Below are 12,293 nucleotides of genomic sequence, written 5' to 3'. Positions count from 1 at the left end.
AGTAGTTGTTGCCGGAGTAAGTTTTTCACTACTTAAGAAAAATTTCATAAAACCTACTCGCCGCACTGACAAAAGTGGTTTTAGATTGATTTAAATTGATTTTAAATGGGTTTTAATTAATCTTTCTTAAAAATTTTGAATCGATTCAAGTGTGTAAAAAACTTGTGAAATTGATTTGATAATCATCTAAAATCGAATCTTACTTAAATCCATCCTAATCTAAATTATTTTAAAAAACTGAGCAAAAGGATTTTAGTATCTAAAAAATCCATATCAAGTAGATTTCAGTATGTAACAAATACAATAGTTGATGTATATCAGGTTTTGAGCTTAAAAACATGCAATTAAATTGAAGAAAATCATCAAAATGAATCAAATTTAAACAAAAACCCGTGTAACGAATCGAAAAAAGGTCGATACAAATTAGATTTTAAGCTCACAAAAAACATGAAAATAATCAATGTAAAACAGATTTTGGGCTCAAAAATATGGAATTACAGCATAGCAACTCATGATACTAAATCAGATTTTGAGCAAAAATTTCTGCAACAAAACAAAAAATTGCCAAACCAAATCAAATTTTGAGCGTAAAAAATTGCAAGGAAATCGTAGGAAACCATTAACTTAAACCAAGTTTTAAGCAGAAAAAAGTGTAACAAATCAAGAAAATGGTCAAAATAAATCAAATTTAAAATCATTGCAAATTGAAAAATAATTTGAATTTTGAAAACTATTCAGTTTTTTAATATGCGACCAGACGCTATGGATGTCTAATGAAAAATGATGGACAACAAATAAATGCAACAACAACTCAAGACAGATAAAATAATATATTTCGAATAAAAAAAAGATTTAAATCCCCCATAAATATCAATAAATAATGCAATAAAGGAAACAAAAAAGACTGGAAAAATAGATTTAACTCGATTCAAAATCAAAATAGATTGATATTTTAGCTGGAATTTAAGATCAATATAAATTAGTTTTAAAAAGATCCAAATCAATCTTATCTGTTCAACCTTTGTACTGTTTTCATACTAGAGCTAATCTCAATTTGCATAATTTATTCAAGCTTATTATTTCTTATCTACTTTTGTCAGTGCGGGTTGCTTGCTTTGTTCGGTTGAAACTAGACTAAAGCTCAAAAATTTCAAACGGGTTATTCAAGGCACAGGTCGTTTGAATTTTTCTGTGATATCTTACTCGACAAATTCAGATGTTTTCTGTAGTACCTGATCTTAAAATAAAAAAGAAAAACTAGAAAACCCGAAAACTCACCCGGAACAACAGTCTCCCCTCTGAATTGATTTAGGGGGAGATCGTTCAATTGCTATCTACAATGCGAACATGCCAAAACAAAGATATCTATCGGAACACATCTAAACATCAATGATTCTTGATTCTCAATCGTCTTTATTTTTTTATGGTATTTAAGTAACATCACCTACCGTTAAGAGACTAAAGATCCTCCATCATACCAATTAATTGTTTTATTTTGCTACCCGTTAAGTTTATAATGCGCAATTCTGATTGGCTCAAAAAGTCAACTGAGATCCAAATTGGCATACTGTATCATAAACTGGGCGCTCAGAACACTCATAAAATAAAACGCTTCAAAAAGTTCGACTCAGATCCAAGTTCGTATACTCGCTCATAAACCGCCCCCTATGGGAGTAAGGGGGAGGAGCTTATTAGATTTATGATCTGTATTCTGTTTTAGTGGCGAGAAAATAGCCCTTAATATCACCATTCTGCTTTCCCTGGCTGTAAACAATGTGAGAGTGGCAGAAGCCATGCCTCCCAGTTCCAAGAACGCACCCATTCTCGGTAGGCAAAGTTTTATCCGCTTTAATTTACCCTAGTTGACACAAAACTGCAACATGTAGCATTTGATTCTGACTAAAAAAACAGTTTCCAGCAAAAGTGATATCTATTATTGATTTATACCCTAGTATCCCTCGTAGAATACACTTTTGTCCTTTTACTTTAATAACTAGGTATTCATTGTAAAGGGGATGTCGGAAAATGGACATAATTTGTCAAATGGCGATCGCTTGAGTTTAGTTATTTTAGATAAATGGGTAATTATGTAAATAAGTCTGAGTTCGGACTTTTGCTGGGAACAAATTATCATTATCAAAATTTGTAAAAGATTTCATTTATTTCCAGGTACTTTTTTCATCGTGCAAATTAGTATGGTCACTCTTTCCACCTTCTGCAACTCGCTCGTCCTATGTGTTTTCCACAGAGCCAGACAGCACCAGCCTATGCCAGTCATACTCCGACGCTTGCTTTTCTTGTTGTGGCGCAAAGCACCCCGGCACAACCTACTCTCTAAAAACTGCGGCTCCTTGGGAACCAATTTGAACTCGCCGCCTAGTCCCATAAACGTAGTCTACAACTCAGTTGACCAACATTTTTGCCAAATTGGAAACTCGCCATTGTTGGGATCTATTCCTGGTATGGAAAAACCACTACCAAGTTTTGAGCATCGAAACGGATCTTCTGAAGCCTACGTAACAATACCGAACGACCGAAAAATTCATTCGGCCAGTAAAAGTCCACTTAAAGCGAAAAAATCAGTCGCTAGTGAGACCGCACATTTGTGTTCAAATGGGCAGGTTGTGAAAAGTTTAAACGACGTGACCAAATTTCTGCACAAGTATGAAGAACTTCAGATGATCGAATATGAATGGAGAAATCTTTCACAACTTATGGACAAATTATTTGCATTTTTCTTTGCACTTTGCGCGGTTATAATGGCGATCACTTTTAAGTTCTGTTTTGTCGATGTCGCAGTTGCGTCATCTCACATTTCAGACAACCTCTGTGAGCAATTCTCATCTAATGAATAGCAAATCAATCACTGGGTTCTGCCACATTGCACTGGGTAGATTTATTGATACACAAGGTGCCACTGGTCTTCTTAACTTTTTCAGGCGTGAAAAATCATTTAAATAGTTCTCCTTTAAATAAATAATCGTCTATTTTTCTAACTTGTTTAATTTTTCTCTGACCAAAACAAGAAACTGCAACTGGTTTTGAACACATGTTTTTGTTGTGAAATGCACAGAAAAAAATCTGCATAAAAGACGATCGAGTCGCTGTGGAAATGAATTTTTTTTCATGAAATATTGAATCTTACACATTTTCCTTAAAAATAGCATCAAAGATCAGTTATTCAAAAATTCGTCAAAAAGATTACAACAATCATCACTTTGATCTCCAAAGCTTGAGTCTAGTTAAATTGAAAATATACAATTTAAAAGGTTTACAAAAAGCCAGATTCAAAACTTGTAATTATTTGACGAAGATTTTGTTTCTGCCATTAATTTTTCTGTTGCTATCAGTTTTAAATCATGTTTTAATCAGATCTATGTGATCAATCATGTAACGCAATACGAATTGTAGAATAAATTTAACATAGCACTGAGGATTCAGTTTTTTTATTTGTATTTATTTATAATTTAAAATTTTTACTATTTTTGTCTTTTGTATTTCAAAATTAGCTATACAAACAGATTATGGTGAAAAAAAGTTCAGCTCAAAATGACAAACTTTAGTCATAACAGCCATAAGATTAAATTATGGCCGTGCAATTTTCTAGGTTGACCGAATTTCCTGGTTTGTTTTTAAGAGTTGATAAACTTAGTTCAGATTCCTATAAAGGACACAATGATTTTTTTTGTTTTTCAGGAAAAGTTTTAAAAATTATTCACGCTAAAATTTGATTTTTCGCGCTCTCACCTCTAATTTTCAAGTTCGCTTCCGTTCTTTTCATGAAACGAAGGTAAATTATATAGAAAAGCAAAATTATAGCGATCACGAAAAACGTAATGGACTTCTAGAATCGAAAGTAAAATTTACTTTTCCGATTTCCCAGCGAATTTGCTCACCTTTTTGATCTAGTTTAACAAAAAAAAATTTCACGCAATTCCGATGTTTTTTCAGCTTCTGTTAGACATCTAATTTTTTCTGTAACTGGTCAACCGTTTTTAGTCAGCCAAGTTTTGTCTTAAACAAATAACAAATCCGCAGTAGTTATATTGTTTTTAAGCACTGACCACAAAATCTATGGTCATTACACAAACCTTTACACCTTAATTTTTTTGTTCTAATCTGAAAAAAGCCACTATAAATGAGGAGGGACTATTTTTATACGCAAACCAATTTGCCACACAGTTTTTTACTTTAATTTAAGGCCCAGATTTTAAGGTGAACCTTCGTTTGTGTTATTTGTGTTCAGAAATTGTCAAAGTTAAAGTTAAAGTGTGAATTGTAAAAAAAAATGGTTTTTATCTCTTTTGTCTGCTCTAAGCAGAACTGTTTTGGGGAATGTTTAAAAATACAGATTCTATGAAACATTAAAGATAAGTTTTTCAGAAAAAAAAGTTGTTAAGTAAAGTGTATGTAAGAACACGTAAAATTAAAATTTTAAGTTGATTGGATCAAGGACGATGCTTATATGATACATCAGTTCTCACTCTAGGCCAAAGTGTTTTGACAGCTCCAACTTTTAATTAGGGAAAACAATCAAAACTAAATTTTTTTAATAAAAATAGCATATAAAGGTGTAAACATCTTTTAGATTTATACATAATAAACATTTTGTTTAATTATATACATGTTTGTATAACATGTTTAAAATATCTTATTGTGCATATATATGTATAAAAATGAATAAATAAAATAAAGTTTTTTTATTTCTAAGTGTTTTTGACAACAATTCAAGAGAAAAATGGTAGACGTATTTGCATTATGATGCTCTATTCAAAAAATTTTTAAAATTTTATAAGATATTTTTCAATTTACTTCTCAACAAAAAATAGAGTTTTCATGAATTGTTTTTAACGTCAGCCCTTCTCGTTAATTAGGTATTTTTCTACCATTGAAAATACTGTTAATCTTCTTTTCTCTCCCAAATATCCTACAAATAAGATCAGTACTGCTCTTAGGTTCTCATTCAATCTTACAACATTGCATTTTGTATGTAAATGGTACGGTGACCCAAATGTTTCAATTATAATACATCCAAATTTTTCTAATGAAAACTTTTTTTTCACTAAAGTCAATATATGACGGTTGACTCTCATAATTAGTACAGTTTTAGTTAATGCTCAAAAGCAAGAAAAAATAACAGCAACTTGTTTTTGTTTGATTGTCCATTATTCACTAGTTGTTTTTTACAGCTCTCTTCAACAATCTCTTCAATTGCATTAGAGGAGGAGGCAATACTCGGTACTAACTTAAACAAGACTGCTGGTATCAGGGCGAGGCCCTAAACGTTCCGAATGCCTTTTAGATCTATGGAATAGTGAACGCTTTTACAAAAATTACAAAGTTTCCAAAACTATTGTTTTAATCCATCACCTCACATGCTACATAAAGTACAAAGCGATGTGTTTGGCAAGAAGAAAAGTAGTAAATAGATCAAATAGCATGCCTCAAACCAAATTGAGACAATTTTTTATGACGGATTAAATCTCCGCCTACGCTTTACTAGCCAAAAGTATATCGCTCGTTGATCAAGTTGATCAAATTGGTCCCCATCATTAAGCATAAAAGGATCACCGGTGAAAATTTTTTTTAAAATTGAGCGCAAGACAATACCACACTTTGACAAAAAAGAAAATTATTTCGTCAAAAATTCCTAGTTAAAAAGTCGAAACTTGTCTGGAGAAAAACCACCCGAGCACAAATATTCCATCCTTACTTCCAAAGTTGGAGTAAAAACTTTAAAGACAATAATTTTTGGCAGCTTTCTGTTCATGGATTAGTTTGATGGATGTTCCGACTGATTTCGATTTTTCAATTAGCAATTTTGACATAAATATTTTATATCAGTCGTCTGAGCTTAAAAATAAGTAGTATTGAGCTCAAATTAAATGAAAACTTCATCTGTGATCATTTTTTGTGTAATTATGAGGGTTCGAAGATTGCCAGGCCGGTCATTTTGGGAGAAATAACGCGTAAGCGGAGATTACACCTATCTGAGTAATCAACCCCAAAAAAATTGAAGCATGTCTATTTGAAACTTTGGTATATATAAAAAGCATCACTTTGAAGTTTGCACAGCGTAATCTCAACAGCGTGATCTTTGCACAACAACAAATCTCCAAATAATTTTTTTGAATTTTTTTCTTTAAAAAAAATCATCAATTAATATATTTTAAACGACTCCGTGAAAACTAATTGCAGTCAGGGTCATCATTGTTTTGCTCTGTTACGAAGAAAACAGAATATTTATGCTTGGGCCGTTTTTTTGATCGTTTTTTATGCTTGGGCCGTAAAATCTTTCGAAAAAAGATTTTACCTGTGATTATTTTCCGGAAAATTACGGGTTTTTTAAATTGCTAAATTGTCCAATTCGGCAAAGTTAACGCGCAATATTTTGCGTTCCTTTATCACTGCAAAAAGCGGAACAAGTGTTTTTCTTTTTCTTTGGTTATTTCGTCAATTTTTCTGCCAAAAAATGTTATTTAAAATGCAGTCGGAACATTCAGGGCTATTTATTGCTTGCACGCGTCTTAGCGCCAAAACAATTTGAGCTATTTCTCTATTATGAAGCTTGCTCGTTGCCGATTTACAAACATTAAATTTCCCATTTTTATAGTTTTATTATTTTTTCTCTTAATTTTCACATCATTGTACCGACCAAAAATATCTGCGAAATTGCAGCAAAACTTAGACCTGGATTTATCAATAATGAGGGTGTTAAAGAACCCACAACTCAATCTTGAGATGAAAATCCAGAAGACGCAAGACACCATTTTTCCTCAATTTGATGTTCCGAATCTAAAGTTGGAGAAAGATGACCGGTTATTTGACAGAGTGGCAGTTTTGACGTTTCTGAATGCAGGTCAGCATGTTTTCAACGTGGAATCTCCCAGCTGGTTTACTTTTACCTCTATGATGCACAGTTCCTGGAAACATGTTCTGACTCACTACAAATGGGCCACAGACCCCTCAAGGGACCATTTTAGAGAAAATTGTCTTTTTCAGCCTAAAGCAAATAGCAAAAATTTTATTCTGGAGCCATTTTCAATTACTACTTTTAACTTCATTTCGCCCCGTTTAATTTTTACATGTTAGCAGGCTAAAGCAACCAGTTTAACCGAGGTTTTTTTCTTTTTGAAATGCGGTAAACGGAAAAATTCTATCATAAACTATTGATTATTTAATTATCAACAAGATTTTGTTTCTTAGTACTCTTGATAAAATGAAAAGGAATATCGATGGAAAGGAAAAACAAAAGGAATCGATAAAAGGAAACATCGCGTGGGTTGTTTTTTCCTAACATATCGTAACATGTTTTGAAAAGTCTCTCTAGAAAAAGAAAAATTATTTGAAACCTTTTTCATTCACGCAAACAATAAAAGTTGGTTGCTATGCAAGTGGCACAGAATATTCCGACCACATTCATAAGAAACTACAAAAAATTAGTGTCGTTTTGTGTGTGGTGTTAGGAAAAAACTACACAAATGCGTATAAAACTAGTGATTTCGGCCTAATCAACTATAAATATCCTCAAAAACCAAATAAGAAAAAAATGGAAAAAAATGGACAAAATATATATAAAGCAAAAAAAAAACAATAAACGTCCAAATGTAAAGTTCCTCTCTTTTCAAAGGTCAAAAAGAGCGGATTGAATTGAGTCTTTTAAACAAAAAATTCTTCACAATAAAACATTTGAGCTGCTATTTAATATGATTATAAATGTAATGATTTTCTGAGCAGGTCAAAAACAAGAAGTTTTTAAAAATAAAAATCAAAAGTTTATTGCGTTCTTCGCACAAAACTAATGATCCCTAAAAGAGCTAACAAAGTGGATATCATTGCATATTGCGAGGATAGAACATGTGACCGACTACCTATTGACTGCAAAGAGCTCATTGAACCGACAAAACAACTAGTTCGAAAATCAGCAACTTGCTATTTCCGCCGACTCCCCTACAAACCTGAAAAGTATCCGTATATCAAAACCCACGCATTTCTCAGAGATGCTAGTATTGAATCAATAGTCAGTCATTATGATTTTGTTCTGCGGACGGATGCAGATATATTTCTTAGTCCGAAGTTTTTCGACTGGAAAATACCCAAAAATGTTGACGCCATGTACGGTGCGGGTGGTTATTCCAGTTTATTCTCACTTAAAATGCTCAGCAAAATATCTCGCGAGTTCCATTGGCGCAGGATTGGCCCACCTCTCTTCTTGCCCTTCTTACTGACCTCTTCTTCTGATAAGCAAGCTTCTTAAATGATATTACCCGTGTTGAGGAGGGGTTGAGGTTTTGTTTCAACCGAATCGACCAAAAAAATCACTGTTTTTAACTAGATTCCTTCAACTTAAACTGGTGGTTTTGACCAATTCGACTAAAGAAAAAATTTGTCCGACTGTGTTCACATTCTCAAAATAAATTGTCTATTCACTGCAGAAAATGCGCTTGGTTAGTGTATTAATGAAAGAAAGACAAATGAGAACTCTTTTTTCATAGATTTTTTTTTAATCAAAGCTCACAGGGGTTTCTTTTCGAAGCCTAATTGTTCCGACCATTGAAAATGGGGAGAAACTTTGTACTCGGGTTTGTTTTAGCTTTTCTTTTTTTTCCGCAAATTCAGGTACCAAAATGATCTTGGCATGCTTCAACTGATATACCATTTTGAGCCGCCCCTTCAGTTAAATGACCTTAAAAAATTTTCAAAATTCAAAATAGGGTGAGAAAAATTGGTTTGAATTGTTTGAATTTGGCGGAGTCGAGTTTTGATTTGAAAAATTGATAAAAACCAGTTAATCTACTAAAGTCAACAAGAAAATACTGCTTGAAAACCGACAAGTGAAAGAAATTGCATCCAGAGACCGAAATTTTTCCAAGAGCTACCAAATACAGCAAAAACTGCCGATTGTTGTAGCAAGATGCAAAATTTTTCGTTCTATGTTTAAAAAAAAACAGAATAATTGCACTCAAGTTAGTTTTTTTTCCTAGAAAAAATTTGGTTTAGCAGAAGTTTCTTACAGCATCTAAAAGATACTGCGATCTGCAAAGCTCAAAAACAAGTTATCGAGGATTGGTTGCTTGCTATAATTCAAAATCTCAATTCAAGATATTTGACACGCAATGTTTTTCGTCTTATAAAATGAAGTCTTTCTAAATGTTAAATCTTACTAATTAAAATAAGCGCAAAAATAAGTCTTAAAAAATATTAAAAAAAGAGGCAAAACGCAAGACACACCAGCACATGCAAAATATGTCACTTTTTATTTCATAGCATCTGAATAAAGAATATTAAGAAAAATACGTGAAAAAAAATTTAAAAAATTCATTTTTTTTTTAAATATTAGATGGCATTTTAAAAAAACATATTCATCGGAAATTGCGCGGTCATAGTAATTACGGCTTCGCGAAGATACAAGCAACCTCAATTCTTTTAGTTTTTTCTCATTTAAATGCAAGAAAACAAAAATCGATCCAGACTATTTTGCATAGTTTCTAAAAAAGCATAAATTTGCGTAAGCTCTCGACAACTTTTTTTCTGCAAAATGAATTTGTGTTTCCTAGTCGTTGCGATACAAAGTTGCTGCAGTGGAGTCTGCAAAAAAGTCGTCTCGTGGAATTCGCAACATGACAAAATTTCTCTAATATTTTCTGTGACTTGGAATACAGAAACAAATGGTTAAAACAAAGTGCAGAATCGCGCGGATTCAAAAACAATCGTTAAAACAGTGTTGCTGATTCCGCGACACATTTTACGCAGAGTTCCAGTCAATCAAGGAAGGCTATCTTGCAAGATCTTGCAAGATTCTTGGAAATGAGGGTTATCTTGCAAGATCCGCAAGAATGAGGTTATCTTAAAAGATCTTCTAAAATGGATCTTTCAAGAGTGAAATTATCTTGCAGGAAACTTTCACACAAAAGTTCTATTTTTAGAGATCTTGCTTAGAAAAGGTTATCTGTAAAGAATGTTATCTTGCAAGATCTTGCAAGGTTCTTACAAGATCTTTTAAAGAGACACGTAGTCTTTATAAGAATCTGGCAAGATTCTTGCAAAATCTTGCAAGATAACCTGCTTTGATGGACTAGGGAGGCCCAGTTTTAAACTTATGGGGTGTTTGCTTGACACATCCAAAACCATTTTGGCCAGGGGATTCCATGGATTTGCTTCTGAGCGTTTATAGGCCTTTTCCGGATTCCTCTCACTTTTACTCCCAATTACGTGCAAATAAAAAGTTCACAACTTGATTTCGCACTGAAATAGCCAAATTGTGGTAATTTTTATGCGCAAGATTTCTCTTGCAGTGTTGGTATGCTTAAAATTTTTCTCGATGTGCAAACGAAAATTTTGTCAACACGGTGGAAACAAACCAAATTTTGCTCTTCAAAACCGAAACATAAGCCGAACCCCTCAACCCGGGGGGGGGGGGGGGGCATAATTCACAAAAGAGCTGCAGTCAAAAGTTTAAAGCGTCATGAGCATTGGAAAAAAGGAAAAAAAAGTTTTGCGGTAGGGGTATTTTGCTATGTAAGTTTTGTTTATAGCACCAGCAACGCCTTTGTTAAAAGCGGCAAAAAGTTGACTTAAGGAAAAGTTTTTTTTGCTTATAAGAAAACTTGAGGCAGACATGAACAAGAAGTGGCGTTAAAAAGAACCAAAAACGTGCACAACATCGGATCAACGTGGATGGCCAAACCAGAAGTATTGCTGAAACTATCAAAGTATGCCGTTTTTGCATCAATGTACATTTTCAATCAGGGTTTTAACGCCACTACTTACCCTGAAGTCGCAAAATACCTAGAGGGTCCATTGGGCACGTTGGGCGATTGGCCGAATTGGTACCGCTTGGTCAGTTCAATGTATGGCGGTGATATGGCAATGAACCACGTGATCGGTAAAGTATCCAAAGAAAACAGACCGCCGAACACATTAGATATCAATTCACATTTTCATGAGCCGATTGGAAATTTCAAGCATATTCACGCGTTTCATGGACTTTTTTCGTTCAACAAACACGAATTCAGCGCGAAAGTGAAAAACATCTGCAACACGTTTAGCGTATCGGAAAAATGGGACGTGATTGAAAAAGCGCTGAATGATTCGAACTTGATTTCACTCGAGACCCCAGTTTCAACGTATTGTGAAATGATTTCTTACAGAGGAGCTATTAACTATCTTCTAAGTAGAAAATGTAGCAACCGCCTAACTGAACAAAATAGTCAACAGAAACAACCAAGTGATTATTCTCCCACCTAAACTGATTCGAGCATAGTAAATGCAGGCCTTATGGCTTCAATTTGACATTTAATTTTAAGGGGTTGTTCACTCAGTCTAGAAGAGGGGGGACTTGTTCACATGGGCCAACAGAAATAGTCGGTTGATTTGCAACAATCAGAAAAAGTTCCGGTCCTCTCAACATGAGGAAAAAAATTGGTTTCGAATCTACCGGTGGTATCATACTCAATCCTGTTAACAACCAAATCAGCGTAAAGTTAAATTTATTTCAAGATTAACCTGAAATATGGCAAGGCATTGGCAAATATAATATGCTTACTCCGCTGCGCTTTGTTGCGCTCACATCCGACACGAGAGGAATGGTGTGCATAAATTAGTGTTTGCCGCTTTATCACAAATTGTCGCCTGTAACGAATTTTTGCTTCAGCGTTCAAAGTCTTTCAACGTCATTTTTGGCCCATTTTTTTTGGGCGCCAAGTTTTTTTTTCAATTTTTTTTTCAAAGTTTTTTGGATTAAAGAAAATACTTTTCAGCTTACTCCGCTTCGCTTTGTTGCGCTCAAATCCGACACGAGTGGAATGGTGTGCATAAATTAGTGTTTGCCACTTTATCACAAATTGTCGCCTGTAACGAATTTTTACTTCACCATTCATAATCTTTCGTAGTCATTTTTGGCTCATTGTTAAAAATTATGGGCGGCTAAGCTTTCTTCAACTTTTTTCAAAGAAAATACTTTTCAGCTCACTCCGCTTCGCTGAGTTGCGCTTGCATCCGACACGAGAGGAATGCAGCGCATTAATTTGTGTTTGCCGGTTTATCACAATTTGTTGCCTGTAAAGAACATTTGCTTCACCGTTCAAAATCTTTCAACGTCATTTTTGGCCCATTTTTAAAAACTTAGGGCGGCTAAGCTTTTTTCAAGTTTGTTTTTCAAAATTTTGTTCATTAAAGAAAATACTTTTCAGCTTAATCCGCTGCGCTTTGTTGCGCTCACATCCGACACGAGAGGAATGGTGCGCATATGATAGTGTTTGCCGCTTCATCACAAATTGTCGCCTGTAACGAAT

The 12,293-nt window shown here is 33.9% G+C and overlaps 1 protein-coding gene across 1 annotated transcript in view; it reads left to right on the top strand.

The window, feature by feature from the left end:
• The window catches only part of LOC134845963 (neuronal acetylcholine receptor subunit alpha-10-like), a gene marked incomplete in the record, with an annotated part of 60,906 nt that extends 57,743 nt beyond the window's left edge, over positions 1 to 3,163 (top strand). Inside the window, 2 exon segments of the mRNA XM_063863107.1 lie at positions 1,721 to 1,827; positions 2,170 to 3,163. Coding sequence (XP_063719177.1) covers positions 1,721 to 1,827; positions 2,170 to 2,855 — 793 coding nt within the window.
• Positions 3,164 to 12,293: the final 9,130 nt, after the last annotated feature.

Source organism: Symsagittifera roscoffensis, chromosome 5 (genome assembly GCF_963678635.1).
Source record: "Symsagittifera roscoffensis chromosome 5, txSymRosc1.1, whole genome shotgun sequence".
Taxonomy (NCBI): Eukaryota; Metazoa; Xenacoelomorpha; order Acoela; family Convolutidae; genus Symsagittifera; species Symsagittifera roscoffensis.
Note: the sequence above shows the minus strand (reverse complement) of the source record. Positions and strands in the feature narration are given on the sequence as shown.